Source organism: Anopheles merus, chromosome 3L (assembly GCF_017562075.2).
Source record: "Anopheles merus strain MAF chromosome 3L, AmerM5.1, whole genome shotgun sequence".
NCBI lineage: Eukaryota > Metazoa > Arthropoda > Insecta > Diptera > Culicidae > Anopheles > Anopheles merus.
Genome location: NC_054085.1, coordinates 11,289,831 through 11,305,521, shown reverse-complemented (window position 1 = coordinate 11,305,521; position 15,691 = coordinate 11,289,831). Strand labels below are relative to the sequence as shown.

The following is a 15,691-nucleotide window of genomic DNA, read 5'->3' as shown; positions in this document are numbered from 1 at the left end:
AAATGGAAAATAATTCATAACAATGAATCTTCTCAAAAGAATAATGAAGTACGTTGGGATCTTGTTAGTGTTGTGCTTCATGAATCATTCTTAAAGATTCATTCATACGAACCTTCAATGGAGAGTGTTTCGAACCGCGACCCGAATTACATGAATTACCTGATTCTTATGAATCTCGAGATTCATGAAAATCTAAATATTTTGCATATCTATTACATGTGTAGATGTAATATTGGTCTTTATTTTTAAGGTTGTTTTAACCAATTCTTCGCTCCTGGATGATTCTAAAACATATTCTTTTCAATGTTTGATTATGGTGCCTCTTGGAGAGCGATGAACTCAGCAAATCCTCGGGTCAACTTAATTCCTAAAAGAGACAACGAACGAAAATGCATTTATAGACCAACAAAAAAACAACATTTTTAATTATATACCTTTAAAATGTTATCCATTTATTGCCAACGAGTTTGAAAAGAACAAAAAAAAATCACTAAAACACTACGAAGGTAAAATTCATTGCCCTCTCTCCCTGTGCTTGCTGCTGCTGATAATGGTCTTAAACAAGACAAACAAAAAAAAAACACAAAATTTCCTACTCACTGTTATTCTACACAACTAAAAAACTGCAAGTTTTATCTTTATTGTAGTTGTTGACGATTAAGCGCTAAATCGAAAGCACAAACATATGTTGCTTTTCGGGTGTAATATAATAGTAGAGGAAAAAGGGTCAATGACGACGACGTCCTCCGCTCCAGCTTGAACCTAAAGTGGGACCTCTCTCTATCGCTCTCGTCACCCCTTTTTCCCCTAATAAAATGCTCTTTACTATTTAACTTTTCGCATCATAATTTTTTTGTGATTTTAATCCTGCGCTCCTTGGGAGGAGGGCTGCTCTCTCTCTCCGGTGTTCACAAGTGGAGCAGCAGGCAGAAAGTTACAATTAACACTACCGATAACACTACGCAATTTTACATTGCCCTTTTTTGTCTCAGGGTCTCTGGCCATTTGAAAGAATTCTTATTAACGAACTCATTCCGCTTTAACATGCGCGATTGCACCACACACATTCTACTCTGCGCGGGGAAGGAAGGTTAAACGAGATAATGCTGCAGTTCACTGGGTCAGTGTGAATCTCTCGCTCTCTCCCGCTCTGGAGGATTGTGAAAAGCGAAAGAGATTATAAAGGGCATTTCTCCGCAAAATCAACTGCTAGGCGCGCAAATAATTATCACATCCGTGTAGTAGCTGCTGTGTACTTTACGGTGGTGATTGTTTTTGACAATCAATCACTTCCTTTCCACAGACACAGAGTTGTGTGTTTATTCTGAGCGAGGGATATTGTGCTCTGCAGCAGTGCAATTCAAAATAGAATTCTTACGCAGCACTTAGTACACAAATCGATTTTCGACGGAGGTTTAAACGCTACAGTTACATATACCTATAATCCTTTCCTTTTTGTGTTTATGTGGTGGTTTGTGTGCCTTATTGTTTTCCTTTATGTGTAGCTGGAGTGATGGGGGGGGAGGTTTGGTGGTGGTTTGAGTCTTTTGGGGGCTCGTTTAGTTTTTGTTCTCCTTCTTTTCCGCTTCCTCCGAGCCGGTGCTACTGCTGCTTCCGCTACTGCTACCGCTGCTACCCTCGCGCTCGGATGCCATCTGTAAGCAAGAATATTTGAATTTTTAATTAAAAAAAACCTCCTTTTTCACCGTTAATTCATCTAAAAAGGAAGCAACGAAAGCATTACCTTTTTGTACGCCATTTCGAAGAGCTTCAGGGACGACTGCTGCAGCGCGCTGGTCGATTTGCGCACCTCCTCCGGGTCGGCCTCCTCCTTGTTGGCCAAAACTTCTCGCACCTTGGCAATTTCTTCGCGCAGTTTGTCGCACTGCAGGAAAATAGGTGAAACAATTGTTTAATTTGTGTTAAAATTTAAACTCAAATGATTCATTCCCCTACCTCTTCCTTTGGTAGCTGATCCTTGAACTCTTCCATCTTCGTTTCCGTATCGTGCACGATACCCTCCGCCTGATTGACCGCCTCGATGCGGTCCTTCTTCTGTTTGTCGGCCTGTGCGTACTGTTCCGCGTTCTTGATCATGTTTTCGATTTCGTCCTTGCTCAGACCGCCCGACGATTGAATGACGACTGTGGGCATGCAAAAAAAACGAAATAATTCATTAGATTTCAATGATTGCAAATTATGAATGGTGTCCTCCCCCATCGGCAAATACTCACTCTGTTGCTCCTTGCCCGTTCCCTTGTCCCTCGCCGACACGTGCACAATACCGTTCGCATCGATATCGAACACAACCTCAATCTGTGGCACACCGCGCGGTGCCGGCGGAATGCCGACGAGCGTAAACGATCCCAGCATCTTGTTGTCCGACGCCATCTCACGCTCACCCTGGTGCACCTTAATCTCTACCTGCGTCTGGCCGTCCGCCGCCGTGGAGAAGACTTGCGATTTCTTCGTCGGAATGGTCGTGTTGCGGTTGATCAGGCGAGTAAACACACCGCCCAGCGTTTCGATACCGAGCGACAGGGGCGTCACGTCGAGCAGCAGCACATCGGTCACATCACCCGCCAGCACACCGCCCTGCACGGCCGCACCCACAGCGACCGCCTCATCCGGATTGACCGCGCGCGATGGCTGCCGGCCGAACACTTCCTGCACGAGCGACTGGACCTTGGGCATGCGCGTCATACCACCGACCAGCAGCACCTCGCCAATGTCCGACTTGCTCACCTCCGCATCGGACATTGCCTTCTGGCACGGTGCGATCGTGCGCTTAATCAAATCGCCCACGAGCGTTTCCAGCTTCGCACGCGTCAGCTTCAGGTTCAAATGCTTCGGCCCGGACGCATCCATCGTCAGGTAGGGCAGGTTGATGTCCGTCTGCACCGACGAGGACAGCTCACACTTGGCCTTCTCGGCCGCCTCCTTCAGCCGCTGCATCGCCATCGCGTCCTTCTTGATGTCGATGCCCTGGTCCTTCTTGAACTCGGCCGCCAGATAGTTCAGGATGTGGTTGTCAAAGTCCTCACCGCCCAGCAGCGTATCGCCGTTGGTGGACTTCACCTCGAACACACCCTTCTGGATCTCGAGCACGGAAATGTCGAACGTACCGCCGCCCAGATCGTACACCGCAATGATTTTGTCCTCGCTCTTGTCCATACCGTACGCGAGCGCGGCCGCCGTCGGCTCGTTAATCACGCGCAGCACGTTCAGGCCCGCAATCTGACCCGCATCCTTCGTCGCCTGGCGCTGGGAATCGTTGAAGTACGCCGGCACCGTAATGACCGCATTCTTGACCGGCGTGTTCAGGTACGCTTCGGCCGTTTCGCGCATCTTCATCAGCACGAACGCACCGATCTGGCTGGGCGAGTACACCTTGCCGTCGCTGCCCTGCACCCACGCGTCACCGTTCGACGCCTTCACCACCTTGTAGGACAGGTTGGCGAGATCTTTCTTGATTTCGGCGTCATCGAACCGGCGGCCGATCAGTCGCTTGGTGGCGTAGAATGTGTTGGCTGAGTTGGTGACGGCCTGGCGTTTGGCCGGCATGCCCACCAACCGTTCGCCGTCCTTGGTGAACGCCACATGGGACGGGGTGGTACGGGCGCCCTCCGCATTCTCGATGACTTTGGCATTTTTGCCCTCCATCACGGCGACGCACGAGTTGGTGGTGCCGAGATCGATACCGATAACTGCACCCTTCACCTGTTCCGATCTGTGAATAGGGAGATGAGACAGGACAGGGGTGAGCGGAAGCAAGAGGGAAGGGTTCAACCTATTCATAAATCCTTTCTAAACCTTTCTTTGCTAGAGCTCGAATAATTTGTGGACAGAAGATGCACGTTTTCCTTTGAAGCGCTAGCCGGTACAATAGACCCTCATGGTTTGAACCGAATTTACGTCATTGTGCAGTTAGTCATGGTCAAGGTCAACAGATGAACATTAAATCCTAAACGTCAGGTCACAATAAACCATTCCTGTAAGCCTATTTTTACAAACGTACATCACAGTTGCCAGGATGCAGCAGGTTACACCTGCAATCTAGAACGTTCTACGCAGCAACACCAACGCCAGTGTATCGGCAACTACATACTTCTTCCATCAACCAACCCTTCTCCTAATTACGCACCAGCAAGTCAGCCCGCTCTGCCGAACTACGCGTTATGTTTAAAAATGTCTATTTGCACTGCAGTTTACTGTCTCGATGTTGCAATATTGTAATAACATCCCGTTTGAAATTAGTTTCGCAACCGGGTGTCATGTGCACTTCGGCACCACTTCCTCCTTAATCTATCTTGCTCACGCAGTATTTCATCATACTTACTTGAACCGGGCCAGCACATTGTTGGGCAATGCTCGTCCCTGTAATAGAAATGATCGAACGGTAGAGCTAGTGTTAGTTGCATGAGATTGAACAATGAGACGAAATTCAAGACTTTAATTTAAATGTACACATTTTATCCCATTTCATACAACAATTCCTTTCCGTCGAAAGTTGTGGGACACCCTTCTCGCATGATAGGGAGAGCGAGCCCTGTTACACAAGCCCTCCCCATGTTTTCTAACCTCACAATCTGCTCCACCACCAGCAGTGCAAGATTGTTCCGGATCGCGAACACGACCGGCACGGAGGCTCTCCCCAGCAACCAAACTCTACTTACATTTTGTAGCAAACTGTGGTTTTCCACCAACGTGCGGGACAAATATCTGGCTGCCTTCAGCATTTTCGTTTCTTTCTGTGGGGGTTCGGTTTTCGGTAACACACACGCACGTACACGCACTTGGGATTTTGTGGGATCCGCACGCACGGTTCAACGCTGGAGCAAGTTATGATGCAATTGTTTGGAAAATTTTTCTTCCGAACCTCCTCGTGCGTTTGACAGCGCGAATGTTGGTGGGGGGAGAGAACTGTCAAACTGATTTCTAGAATTTACCTTGCGGGGCGTTTCCCAAGTGGCAATTTGCAGTGACATCGGCAGCGTGAACGGCTTTTCGTTTTGTTTTTGAGTAAGTTTAGACTTTAACATTTTAGTATAAATAAGAAAATATGTATGAGAAAATTATCTATAACATAAAAACGGTAGTAAGTTGAACCAATCTATGCACTGTTAGGCTGAAAATACACGGACCGGAATTTCGCGACCACGGAATTCTGCATGCTGAAAAATGTATGGATATGACAGTTCGGGAAAGTTGCCGGTGACACTTTGTATATGAGCGTTTCTACATACACCGAGAAAGCAGCTGAGAAAATAACTCACAGCATGCTTTGACAGCGACTGACAGCATTTTCGGTGAGAGAATTCTCCTCGGCATGCAAAGAACGATGGAGCTGAGAAAAAATTGAATTGACAGTTTATGGCGAACGATCAATTATAGTCTGCATTGTTGCCGTCTAATAATCGTAGAAATATTTTTAAAAAGTAAAAGAAACTTTTTTGACTTCATTTTAGCGGTTAAAATGAATTTTTTTAACATCATTTTAAAAGTCTCATCTCGGCGCTTTTCAGAGCTTCTACACACACCGGTGTGAGAAACCGATTGTCAATTCTCTCACAGCCATCTCTCAGCTGCAGTCTCGGTGTATGTAGAAACGCTCTTTGAGTAAGTTTAGACTATAACATTTTAGTATAACTAAGAAAATATGTATTAGAAAATTATCTATAACATAAAAACGGTAGTAAGTTGAACCAATCTATGCACTGTTAGGCCGAAAATACACGGACCGGAATTTCGCGGCCACGGAATTCTGCATGCTGAAAAATGCATGGATATGACAGTTCGGGAAAGTTGCCGGTGACACTTTGTATATTGGTTTGACAGCAGACGGAATTCCGCGGCCGCGAAATTCCGGTCCGTGTATTTTTGGCCTTATAGAAACTAGAATAGTTCATTCAATTTTTATCAGAACGTTGCATAAATATTAGATTACGCATTCAATAGTTATAAACCACCAAAGTCGCAGGCTACCCGGGTAGCCCGGTTGCCGGAAGATGAAGCACCGACAAACCGACGTGACACTGGCGTTACAAAAGTGTCCCACACGAAAGTACTGTCATTTACCAGTGAGGCGAACACTTCTGTCAAAGTAAACTCTGTTCACTGCTGCTTCGATGTAAACAACTTTTCTAAATACAAATGGCGAAGGAAGTGTGAGGCATAATTTTGTGAGAATTATTGGACAAAACACCCGGGAACATCATTTTATAAGTTTCCAAATCAATGTAAAAGATGTGAGAAATACATAAAACAATACGCATTGGAATTTGCGAAGAAAAACAAAAAGGGGATTTAGCAGTTTCTTCTCCGTGTCAGTGTAGTAAGCGAATCATTATAGAGATGGCGCTAGTGTTTAACGTATTTTCATTTGAAATAAGGAGACAACTTTTGAAGCTCATTTTGTTCGAAGTGTCACGTCGGTTTGTCGGTGGATGAAGTATTTTTAGTTTTTTTTTTTTTGGTTGCCAGTGACAGGGTTAAAATAAATTTCACACACAGTACACTGTAAATTAATTCTATCCATTCCCAAGCAGCATTTTGTGCTCACAACTGACAGCATCCATGTCGGTGCTGTCAAAATCATCCGTGTGATTCGCTTTGTTGTTTTTTTTTTCGAACCTGTGTGTGTGTCAGATACGTTCTACAAAAGGGAAGGCAAGCACGCAGAAAAAACACGGAACTACACGGTCGAAAAACGACCTTCTTTCTCCGTTTGTTGTAGATTTCTTTATTGTTTTTTTGTGCGTGTGCATTTTATTTCCCCAATCCAATTGTACAAGCTGTGATTAGCGGTGCAGGTTCGCCGCCGCACCCTGCCGTGAAGAAAAACGCAGCAAAGCTCGCACAAACAGCAACAACAACGACAACAGCCCATCATCATGGATCCGGATCGCATTCTGGCAACGTTCAAGATATTAATAATCGGCGAAAGCGGAGTTGGAAAATCTAGGTATGTTTTTCTTCTTTTTCCCTCCCTCCGTTTGTGGTAGAGCTCCCGGGCCAGCTCCCGGGCTCCACGTACAGTGAGTAATCGGACCCCAAAAAACATGTAAACAATGACGTCATGGTTCCTCTTTCACTCCGCGAATGGCGCACTTACCATATGATTGGTGTTGTGTTTGCCCTTGATACCTCCACCCCACCCCTTTCTTCCGCAGTCTTATGCTACGCTTCACAGAGAACGACTTCGACAGTGATCAGGCGCTCACGATCGGGGTCGACTTCAAGACGAAGATGCTCGACCTGGACGGGGTGAAGGTGAAGCTGGCGATCTGGGACACGGCCGGCCAGGAGCGGTTTCGCACCCTGACGCCCAGCTACTACCGGGACGCGCAGGGAGCCATCCTCGTGTACGACGTCACCAAGCCGGACACGTTCCAGAAGCTCGAGTCGTGGCTGAACGAGCTGGAAATTTACGGCACGCGCAACAACATGGCCAAGATGGTGGTGGGCAACAAGATCGACCACCCGAACCGGGCCATCGGGCGGGAGGAGGGCTTCCGGTTCGCGAAGAAGCACCGCATGATGTTCATCGAAACGTCCGCGAAGACGAGCGAGGGCGTGAAGGACGCATTCGAGGAGGTGGTGCGCAAGGTAAGGTGGAAACCGGAGGGGTATATTATGAAAGGATTTTTGCTGATGTAAGTCGCTCTGTTTTTTGCACAGATTATGGAAACGGACGGACTGTGGGAACGGAACGACTACGGCGATGGTGGGGTCGATCTGCACGGCAATCGGGCGGCGGGAGCGGCCGGTTCGTGTTCCTGTTAGCTTCCCGCTATCGCTGCCATGCTTACGTGCAAACCCCTTCCCCCCCGTTTTCCTATGCTCGTCACCGCATCATCATGATATTCAATGCAACATTAACTGGTACCATTTAAACAGTTAAGAGGGTCATCGTTTGATTTTAAGTTCAACGTGTTTTTAATTTTGTTCCGTGTTGATAGGTAAAATATTTTTAGCACATATTTAATCACCCAGCCTCCCCTCTCCACACAGCGCGTGTGTCTGTATAGAGGGGGTAGCGGATAAGGATGTAAAACACTAGGTGGAAATAAAAACAAAAAGAAAAAAAGCGTTAAGATCACCTAAAACCATTCCACCTTTACACTCGAAAAGGAGAGGAAGTAATGAGAAAATGGAAACCCAAACTGAACGAAAGTGTGGCCAATGGGGTTTCCCACTGTGCGAGGAAAATTCCGAACAGCAAACGAGAGCCCGCAGCCCTTCGGCCCGATTTGCCGAGAAGAGAAGCCGAACAGTAGCCGAACCGTCCGGACACACGGACGAACGAGCTGCGTAACACCAGCGGGGAAGGGTTTTTGGAAATGTAGGATGGGAGCGGGGAAGGCTGCGATGGCCAAAATATAATAATGCCGGGTCGTAGGGAAAATTCCTTCACACGCTCGGGCCCATCTCGGGCATTCAGTCTCGACGCTGCACGGACGGACGGACGGACGCAATATTACAGCACAACCGACCACAACGACGAGGACGACGTGTTGCGAATGTCGCATTGGATTTTCGCCATCAAAGGCGGCCGTTGGTTGCTAGCACTCTCGGTCACGGTCTAGGCAGGCAGCAGAAATAGGGGACAACGGGAAACGTTCGGCCAAACCTTGGGGAGGGAGTGGGAGCAAAATTTAACTGCGCACGTGTGTGTGTGCATGTGAAGTGAACATCGTGAACGCGGAGCCTTCTTGTGGGTGTTTTGGCTAAAGCGAGGCCGACGGAAAAACCGAAAAACCAAAAGTGAAAAAGCTCCGTCGCAAAAGCCCCCCCTTTTCCAGGCAGGACAACATAACACGAATGGGGCGTTGACGTGTGCGAAACCCCAAGATCAAAGCGTGTCCATCCACCGTTGTGGATGGGTAATCTGTGATAATAAATCGGTCCTGTCGGGATTGGACCCTTGATTCGATGTTTGATGTCGGGAAAGCAGGCGTGAAAAGTGCGTGAAAACTGTGTGTGTGTGTGTGTGTGTGATATCGAAGAGCGAGAACCAGTAGTAGACCATACGGACGCCCCAGCTCCCAGCTGTGGTTATTATTACATCGCCCTTGTCTGCCCTGAGAAACAGGATGCCGACAGGATGATACTTCCTTGTTGGTAAATGTTGCCCCCGCCGTTCCCGTACTTGGCACCGTGCCATATGACCAGTGCACCAGTGCACACGCCAAGTGCCCCGGGGAGCCCCACAGCAGCAGCTAATCGATATTCGAGCGGGTTCCGGTTGGCGAGCGAGTAGGATAGAGCAGGACCGCTTGCAACACCAGCGGCCTCTCATTTTTGTGCCGAAGCCAGTGGCTCACCAGCGGCACGAGGAGTTTCGGTGTCGGAATTGACTCGTTTGTATGGTCACATAGAGAAGCAGAAAAACGGGGAGATTATCTTGGGAGTGCCAAAAACTGTGCGTGTGTGTGGAAAGTTTTGCGCGACTTCCGGTAAGACGGTTTGTCGATTATTCGTAGCTTATCGTTGTCTGGCAGGATTTTGTGAATAGTAAAATTAAAAAGCATCCAGTCATAATCAAGGCGTTCAGGAGGTGTCCCCCAAAAGCTCGTGTATCTCTGCGTCCGTGTGTGGTATTGATTCAACAGGACAAAACATACACACAAACACACACTGTTCCGAGATTTTCGGTCCTGATTTGGAGTTGAGGACTTCATCAGCAACAACACCCGACGGAACCGACGGACGACGCTACTAACCGGGTCAACTGGTCCGGTACCCAGTAGCCAGGCGTGCGACACAAGGTAAATAAGAGACATAAAGCGAGGATTAGTAGGCAAACAAGGCACTGCTGCAACTAAATTATGCAGCAGTATGCCCAGTGACTTGTTTTCTCTCTGTTCCACGAACCTTCCAAACCTTCGTGTAACCTGTCCCCAATAGTGACTTTTGAACATTCTAGAGACATCATGCCAAGGCGCTTAGGTATGTTTTTAATCCCATTAATTAATTACACAGAAAAACGGGCAGACTGTACGCACCACCACTGTCGGCTAATCGCGTTCGATCCGGCAGCGAAAGCATGATTTCCGCTTTTTCGTGCATTTCGCACACGTGCGAAAACTTTCCCAGAAAGGGGACCCGAAATAGACATTCGGGGAAACTGCCGTTGTCGGGGAAAACAGGCCTGATTTGCTGAGTTAATTGTGACAAAACATATGCCTTGGGCAGAAAGGGGCTGTAGTGATTGTTACCAAGCTTTTTGGTGCAAAATTGTACGATTCTCATTGTACCCCGCCACTGGCAATGGCGTGCTAAAGGTCCGTACGAATTGCAATGATGTCGAACGGCGGATTTGTTCGTATTACACGCTGCTTTATCCTTTCTGCAGATGTCTGCTGATTATTGGAGGTGTTTAATTAGACGCTTCGCTGGAAACGTGAAATACTGCGAAATGGTTACTTTTGATGCCAGATTTAGAGGTTTTCTAGTAACTTTTTTCGCTAGCTGGAATTCACGAAAATCAATCATTCTGGAATAACGAGCATTCATGTGCAGGAATTGTGATAAGTTTATTCAAATTAAGTTCAGAATTGTGCTCTTCATATCTCGTATTTCCCATAGTACGGACTACTTTGGGGTATATCTACCCTGACCTATTACTAACCAGGAACTGATATTTTAGTTTATTCCAGCCCTAGAACGCATTAGCCCAGTCCCGTGGAATACTCGTTACACAACTTAGCTGAGGATTGACTACCCTATTACCCGTAAACCAAATCCGTCACAGGTAGTCCACAGAAGTCAATTAGTGCCTTATGGCCGGACTAGATCTACTATCGTAATGGTGACAAATCGAAAAAGAGCAGAAAATGAATTGGTAGGCCGGTTACTCAATTCCAGGAATTGGATCCTCAAAATAATATCTCTCCTGGTCCTGGTCCTGGTTCCTTGTCAGGATTCAAGAATTGGTTCCGAGCATTTCCTGGTTGTTTCAGGACCCTGTACCTATTCAACAAACTCATTTTCAACCTATCCAAATCATCTCTCAAGGTCTAGGTCAGGTCAGGCTTCTCCAATCCTCAAGTTATACATGAAGGCAATTTTGAAATCTTTGAAGGAATTGGATCCTCAAAATAATATCTCTCCTGGTCCTGGTCCTGGTTCCTTGTCAGGATTCAAGAATTGGTTCCGAGCATTTCTTGGTTGTCTCAGGACCCTGTACCTATTCAACAAACTCATTTTCAACCTATCCAAGTCATCTCTCAAGGTCTAGGTCAGGTCAGGCTTCTCCAATCCTCAAGTTATACATGAAGGCAATTTTGAAATCTTTGAAGAATTAATGGCAAATTTTGGATGACATCAGGGAGGAAATTGTATAACTCTTTTTGGTTACCATTAATACATTTAAAGGATCTTCTTTAGAAGATAGACAGTAAACAGAAGTTGGTGGTGTGCTCCAATTAATGTAGAAAAAAGCACCACTAACAAAAAATATAAAACAAAAATCCCCATTCTTAGTCTATCTCCATGCGTAGCGAGCATCCATAAATCATACATGCATACACCCGCGCCGGGTGACGGTGCTTCCATAGCCGACTATCAATAGAGTATACGGGAAAAGGGAAGGTGGAAATGGTGTAAAAATATATCCACCACAATATCCCATTAGGCACGAACGCCTGCCACGGCTTTCATGCATATCAACCGGTATCGCGCATCGTCCATCTAGAGCACCGCTCACTACATCCTTTCGTAGGAACTGGAACAAAAAACTGAAACCTTCCGATTACAGTAGGTGACCGCTAACTGAGAGGTAAACAAGCTCCAGTTAACGAACAATGTTCGCTAACTGGAGTGACGTTTCTGTGGATTGATTGTTTTGATTGGCGTTGGCTGGAATAAACATACCAAACTTTTTTTTCATTTATGTTGATATAAAGTATAGTAATTCGTGTAATAACATAAATTAATAGCAAACGTAGGCAAAAGACCCTAAATTTGTATGAAAAATGCACATTTGCGACAAATTTCTCTTCATGAAATTCCGGATGTTTGATGTTTTGACGTTTAAGTGTTCGTTAACTGAGAGTAACTCCAGTTAGCGAACCTCCAGTTAAAAAGCACTCCAGTTAAAACACATCCAGTTAGCGGTCACCTACTGTATTACCGTGACGAAAAAAAAGGACACACAGCGGCTCTACTTAATAATCCATACATCGCGATTAGCAGTGAAAGCGATTATAACTATTGAGCCCGGTGCCCGGTGACGCATCATTCGGGGGAAATTGATTGGCATTAATCCGTTGTCGCAGCTATTCTAAATTTAAACTCCCAGCTCAGGTAGCCCGGTTGCTAGCTCATTTGTATTCACCCGCTGCTTGGAAGTTGGAAGTTGTGGTTGGGGAGGGCTGGTATATTACTAGACAAACAGCATGGAGCCTACATCTACCAACTACATCCAATGATCATAAAGCATCAGGCATCTGCGTTTATTCCAGACTACTCCACCCAGTGCGTCCCGAGCTCGAATGGCGTCACAGAAAAGCACCGCCTCCACCTCCACCACCACACCGGCGCTAGCGGTAACGAACCGTATCCTGCGCTCGCCGTCGCACGAAAGCTTCTCCACCGACCTGTCCCTGATATCGATTTCCGTTTCGTCCATGAACTCGGAGGCGACCAGCGTACTGAACCGGTCCAGCTGCAGCCTGCTCAACCGCACGATGGAGGAAAAGCTCGGCAGCCTGCTCAATCCAAAGGATAGCAAAAGGAATCGGTATGAAAGGAACTGAGGGAGGGGGGGGGTGGTTTTGGGCACTACATATATCTGGGAGTTGTGATTTCTAAAGTTTTCTTTCAAATTCTGAAAGTAGGTCCTCCACCCTGACCGAGCGCTGGAACGAAAGTAACGATCTCATCCGGAACTGTGCCACACTGTCGGCCGCACTGGGCATCCACAAGAGCTTCAGCACGACCGACATCTATCAGCTGCCCTCCGATCAGCACCAACTTGGCCGACTGTCCTCCTCGGAGCTCGCGCTCACGCCCTTCCAGAAGGTCGGGTACCTTTTCGATCACTCCCGGCTGGAGCATGCGTCCCGCTCCTACTCGACCTGGGTAGCGGTCGGTGAGCTAGCGTCCACCTCGCAGCTTCCCTCCCCGCACGGTGGCCAATCGGCCGGCCAGGTACCGACACTGACCACGACCAACCCGCCCGCACCGAGCTTCACCGTAACGGACCTGATCAGCTCGGTCAACAAGAAGATACGGCAGAACTACATCCGCCGCCGGCTGTTCACGACCTACCGTGCGCTGGAGCGACTCTCCCAGAGCGAGTTCAACCTCGACCGGCTGGAGGCGGCCGCCTTTGCCGCCACCAATCCGGGGCCAACCGAGCTGATCGTACCCTCGACCAGCCTGTCCAATGCGTCCGCCTCGCCCGTGGGTGGAAAATCGACCAGCTCACCGGCACCACCGGGTGGTGGTGGTGGTGAGGCACTCGCGGATCATCCCGGTAAAAAGACAAGCGGAGGTGTTGCTCGCGGTGTACACCACGGTCCGAAGAAGCATCTCACCTTCCACGACATTGAGAACGAGCGGGGCAAACCACTGTCCAAGTACGAGCGGCACATGCTCATCTTCAACTGGCTGCACACCATCGACGATACGGCGCTCGAGATCGAGAACTGATCGCCGCAGGAGCTCCCGGGAGGAGGAGGAGGAGGACGACGTGACCCAAGTCTCTTCTGCACAAAAGAGTAAGATTTATTTACCCATACTCACACAAAGAGATAGAGAGAGAGAGGAGGAAGTAAATGAGCCCAGAATAAGTCCTCGTGCCCAACAAGTTTGTCTCGTCCTGCTTTTACAAAGTGTCACAAAGTGCATTCGGAGTTCGTACGTGTGTTGTAGTTTACTTGAGGTTTAGCTGATGTTTGGTGGAAAGGCCGTTAAGTGTACTCTTCACTTCTGTAAGGGGAAAGCTTCTTCTCTTTTGGAATACTTCTTATTAACTGTGTTATTTTCTACTAATCAGTGTGCAATCAAGGGAATACCTCCAATGTAGGAAAAGCTACTTCTATACGATATGTGATGTCTTCTACGTAACGTATTAAGTTATATTTGCTGTGTCACTTAGGATTTTAGTTGATCGGTTCCAGGAGAACTGCTTTTTCTTTTTTTTATAAATTAAAGGCAAAAGTGTATAGGCACCTGCTTAGCACTCTTGTCCTTTTTCGCCGCAAACACAACCATCTACAGTAAAGGCAAATCGTCCCCAAAAAATATGATGCCAATTAAGCAGTTCAAAACGATACATATAAAATGTCTTCACAAGGACCGAAACCACGGGCGTATCATACACCCAGAATACATATGTCTTCTTGATGGTTAACGTTAAACACTCCCAAAACACTACCGCAGTTACAGTAAAAACCAATTATCAAAAAAGACTTATCACTAAAAAAAAGACAACCAAAACAAACCAAACAAAAAACGGCAACCCAAACAGCAGTAACGTAGAGTGTAGTAACCGTAACGCGCAGTAACGTAACGCTTACTAAGAGGCGCTTGTTCGCTCGCTATAACGTCGCTAAACGTGTCTGCAATGCCGCAACAAACAATTAACAAATAAACGCATATATTTTACGAAAAAGCTCCCTTTTCCACATATGAATGTGCATGTGGTTTGCTGCTGAACAGTAAACACAAAGCGAGCCAAAACCTTGTCACTGTTGAACGTACTAAAGTACTATGTAAAGGGTATAGAGACGCGGCGGCCTGTGTAGTGTGAGCGCTCTGCAGGTCATCGGTGTTGTCGGTTACAGTTTTCCCGTTGTTGCCATCGATGTTTTTACTTGTTGTGAAGGATTACAGGTTCTCAGATTCCCCCCCCCCCCCCCCGTTCCCTTAATCGTCCTAAATGCGTGGTGGAAGCATGCACTAGAGATTCACTACCGCGCAGCAATCCCCCCATATTTTGCCATTTTTTGCCATCGTTTTTCCACAAACGAACCACACGTCGCTGGTGATTTGATACCGTACTTCTTTACATTAAATAGACTTTAATATCGATTAGATAGAGCAGATTTCACATTTTTGGATAGTAGAAAGACAGCGGTGGCGGCGGCAGGAGCGTCCGTGACATGTTAAGTGGCTTTTTGCTTCAAAGTGGCATAATTTTAAACCTAACGAGGAACCAATAAAAATAAAATATAATAAACCAATATGGCCAATAATAGGCACAGCGTGTGTGAAGATGCAGCTTAATGGTGCGAATTGATGATGTGAGGCAAAATAGAAAGAAAGTATTGGCGCGATGAGTATAGGTTTTGCTGCATGAAAGCTAAACGAGATAAAGCATTACACACTAGGAAAAAGACTAAAATGAATAAGAGACAGTTGGGTCAAAAAGAGAGCGGATGAGCTTATGTTGGTTGTTCGCCTGATGTCGTAAATCGGAACCCATCCATGTGAGCATTATTAAATGTCGTACTATGCTGCAACAAGTTTTACAGGCTATCGTATTGAAAAAAAAAAACACAAACAAACAAACAAAACTACCCTCTTAATACTGCAAACATACCAATCGCGTACCCCGTGTAAATAGGAATCACTTAAAAATAGTGGGAAAAACAAATCTAACAATAAATTCTTACAACATTCAAAACGGTGGTCTCATCGGATGCGTTTTCTCTTCTCTGTTGTATCACACTGAAAGATG

At 46.7% G+C, this 15,691-nt stretch overlaps 3 protein-coding genes across 7 annotated transcripts; 2 read left to right on the top strand and 1 right to left on the bottom strand.

The window, feature by feature from the left end:
• Positions 1-588: 588 nt before the first annotated feature.
• On the bottom strand, positions 589-4,911 carry LOC121600329 (heat shock 70 kDa protein cognate 5). The gene is made up of 6 exons (XM_041928812.1): positions 4,677-4,911; positions 4,340-4,377; positions 2,235-3,730; positions 1,957-2,144; positions 1,745-1,885; positions 589-1,655 (listed from the first exon to the last, which is right to left on the bottom strand). Exons 1-6 carry the CDS (start codon positions 4,737-4,739, stop codon positions 1,560-1,562), a joined length of 2,022 nt encoding a protein of 673 aa, XP_041784746.1. The 5' UTR covers positions 4,740-4,911; the 3' UTR covers positions 589-1,559.
• A 1,706-nt stretch (positions 4,912-6,617) lies between these two features.
• Positions 6,618-8,108, top strand: LOC121600333 (ras-related protein Rab-18-B). Its single transcript, XM_041928819.1, has 3 exons — positions 6,618-6,964; positions 7,173-7,608; positions 7,681-8,108. The coding sequence occupies exons 1-3, from the start codon at positions 6,894-6,896 to the stop codon at positions 7,783-7,785; spliced, it is 612 nt and encodes a 203-aa protein (XP_041784753.1). The 5' UTR covers positions 6,618-6,893; the 3' UTR covers positions 7,786-8,108.
• Positions 8,109-8,418: 310 nt separating this feature from the next.
• On the top strand, positions 8,419-15,652 carry LOC121600331. Of its 5 annotated transcripts, none has more exons than XM_041928814.1 (4): positions 8,419-9,770; positions 10,652-10,846; positions 12,468-12,745; positions 12,840-15,652. In XM_041928814.1, exons 2-4 carry the CDS (start codon positions 10,811-10,813, stop codon positions 13,657-13,659), a joined length of 1,134 nt encoding a protein of 377 aa, XP_041784748.1. In that variant the 5' UTR covers positions 8,419-9,770; positions 10,652-10,810; the 3' UTR covers positions 13,660-15,652. The 5 variants fall into 5 exon arrangements, with proteins under 5 accessions (XP_041784748.1, XP_041784750.1, XP_041784751.1 ...); XM_041928816.1 differs by having other exon boundaries at positions 12,843-15,651; XM_041928815.1 differs by lacking the exon at positions 8,419-9,770 and adding an exon at positions 9,808-10,589.
• Positions 15,653-15,691: the final 39 nt, after the last annotated feature.

What these genes read in the sequence shown, in the direction of transcription:
- LOC121600329 (XM_041928812.1), bottom strand. Translation starts at nt 4,739, where the DNA reads ATGCTGAAGGCAGCCAGATATTTGTCCCGCACGTTGGTGGAAAACCAC. An exon ending in AATGTGCTGGCCCGGTTCAA is followed by an intron (nt 3,731 to 4,339) that starts GTAAGTATGATG and finishes CCCTATTCACAG; the next exon opens with ATCGGAACAGGTGAAGGGTG. An exon ending in AACGGGCAAGGAGCAACAGA is followed by an intron (nt 2,145 to 2,234) that starts GTGAGTATTTGC and finishes GCATGCCCACAG; the next exon opens with TCGTCATTCAATCGTCGGGC.
- LOC121600333 (XM_041928819.1), top strand. Translation starts at nt 6,894, where the DNA reads ATGGATCCGGATCGCATTCTGGCAACGTTCAAGATATTAATAATCGGC. An exon ending in AGCGGAGTTGGAAAATCTAG is followed by an intron (nt 6,965 to 7,172) that starts GTATGTTTTTCT and finishes TTTCTTCCGCAG; the next exon opens with TCTTATGCTACGCTTCACAG. An exon ending in TCGAGGAGGTGGTGCGCAAG is followed by an intron (nt 7,609 to 7,680) that starts GTAAGGTGGAAA and finishes TTTTTTGCACAG; the next exon opens with ATTATGGAAACGGACGGACT.
- LOC121600331 (XM_041928814.1), top strand. Translation starts at nt 10,811, where the DNA reads ATGGTGACAAATCGAAAAAGAGCAGAAAATGAATTG. An exon ending in AAAGAGCAGAAAATGAATTG is followed by an intron (nt 10,847 to 12,467) that starts GTAGGCCGGTTA and finishes CGTTTATTCCAG; the next exon opens with ACTACTCCACCCAGTGCGTC. An exon ending in AAGGATAGCAAAAGGAATCG is followed by an intron (nt 12,746 to 12,839) that starts GTATGAAAGGAA and finishes AAATTCTGAAAG; the next exon opens with TAGGTCCTCCACCCTGACCG.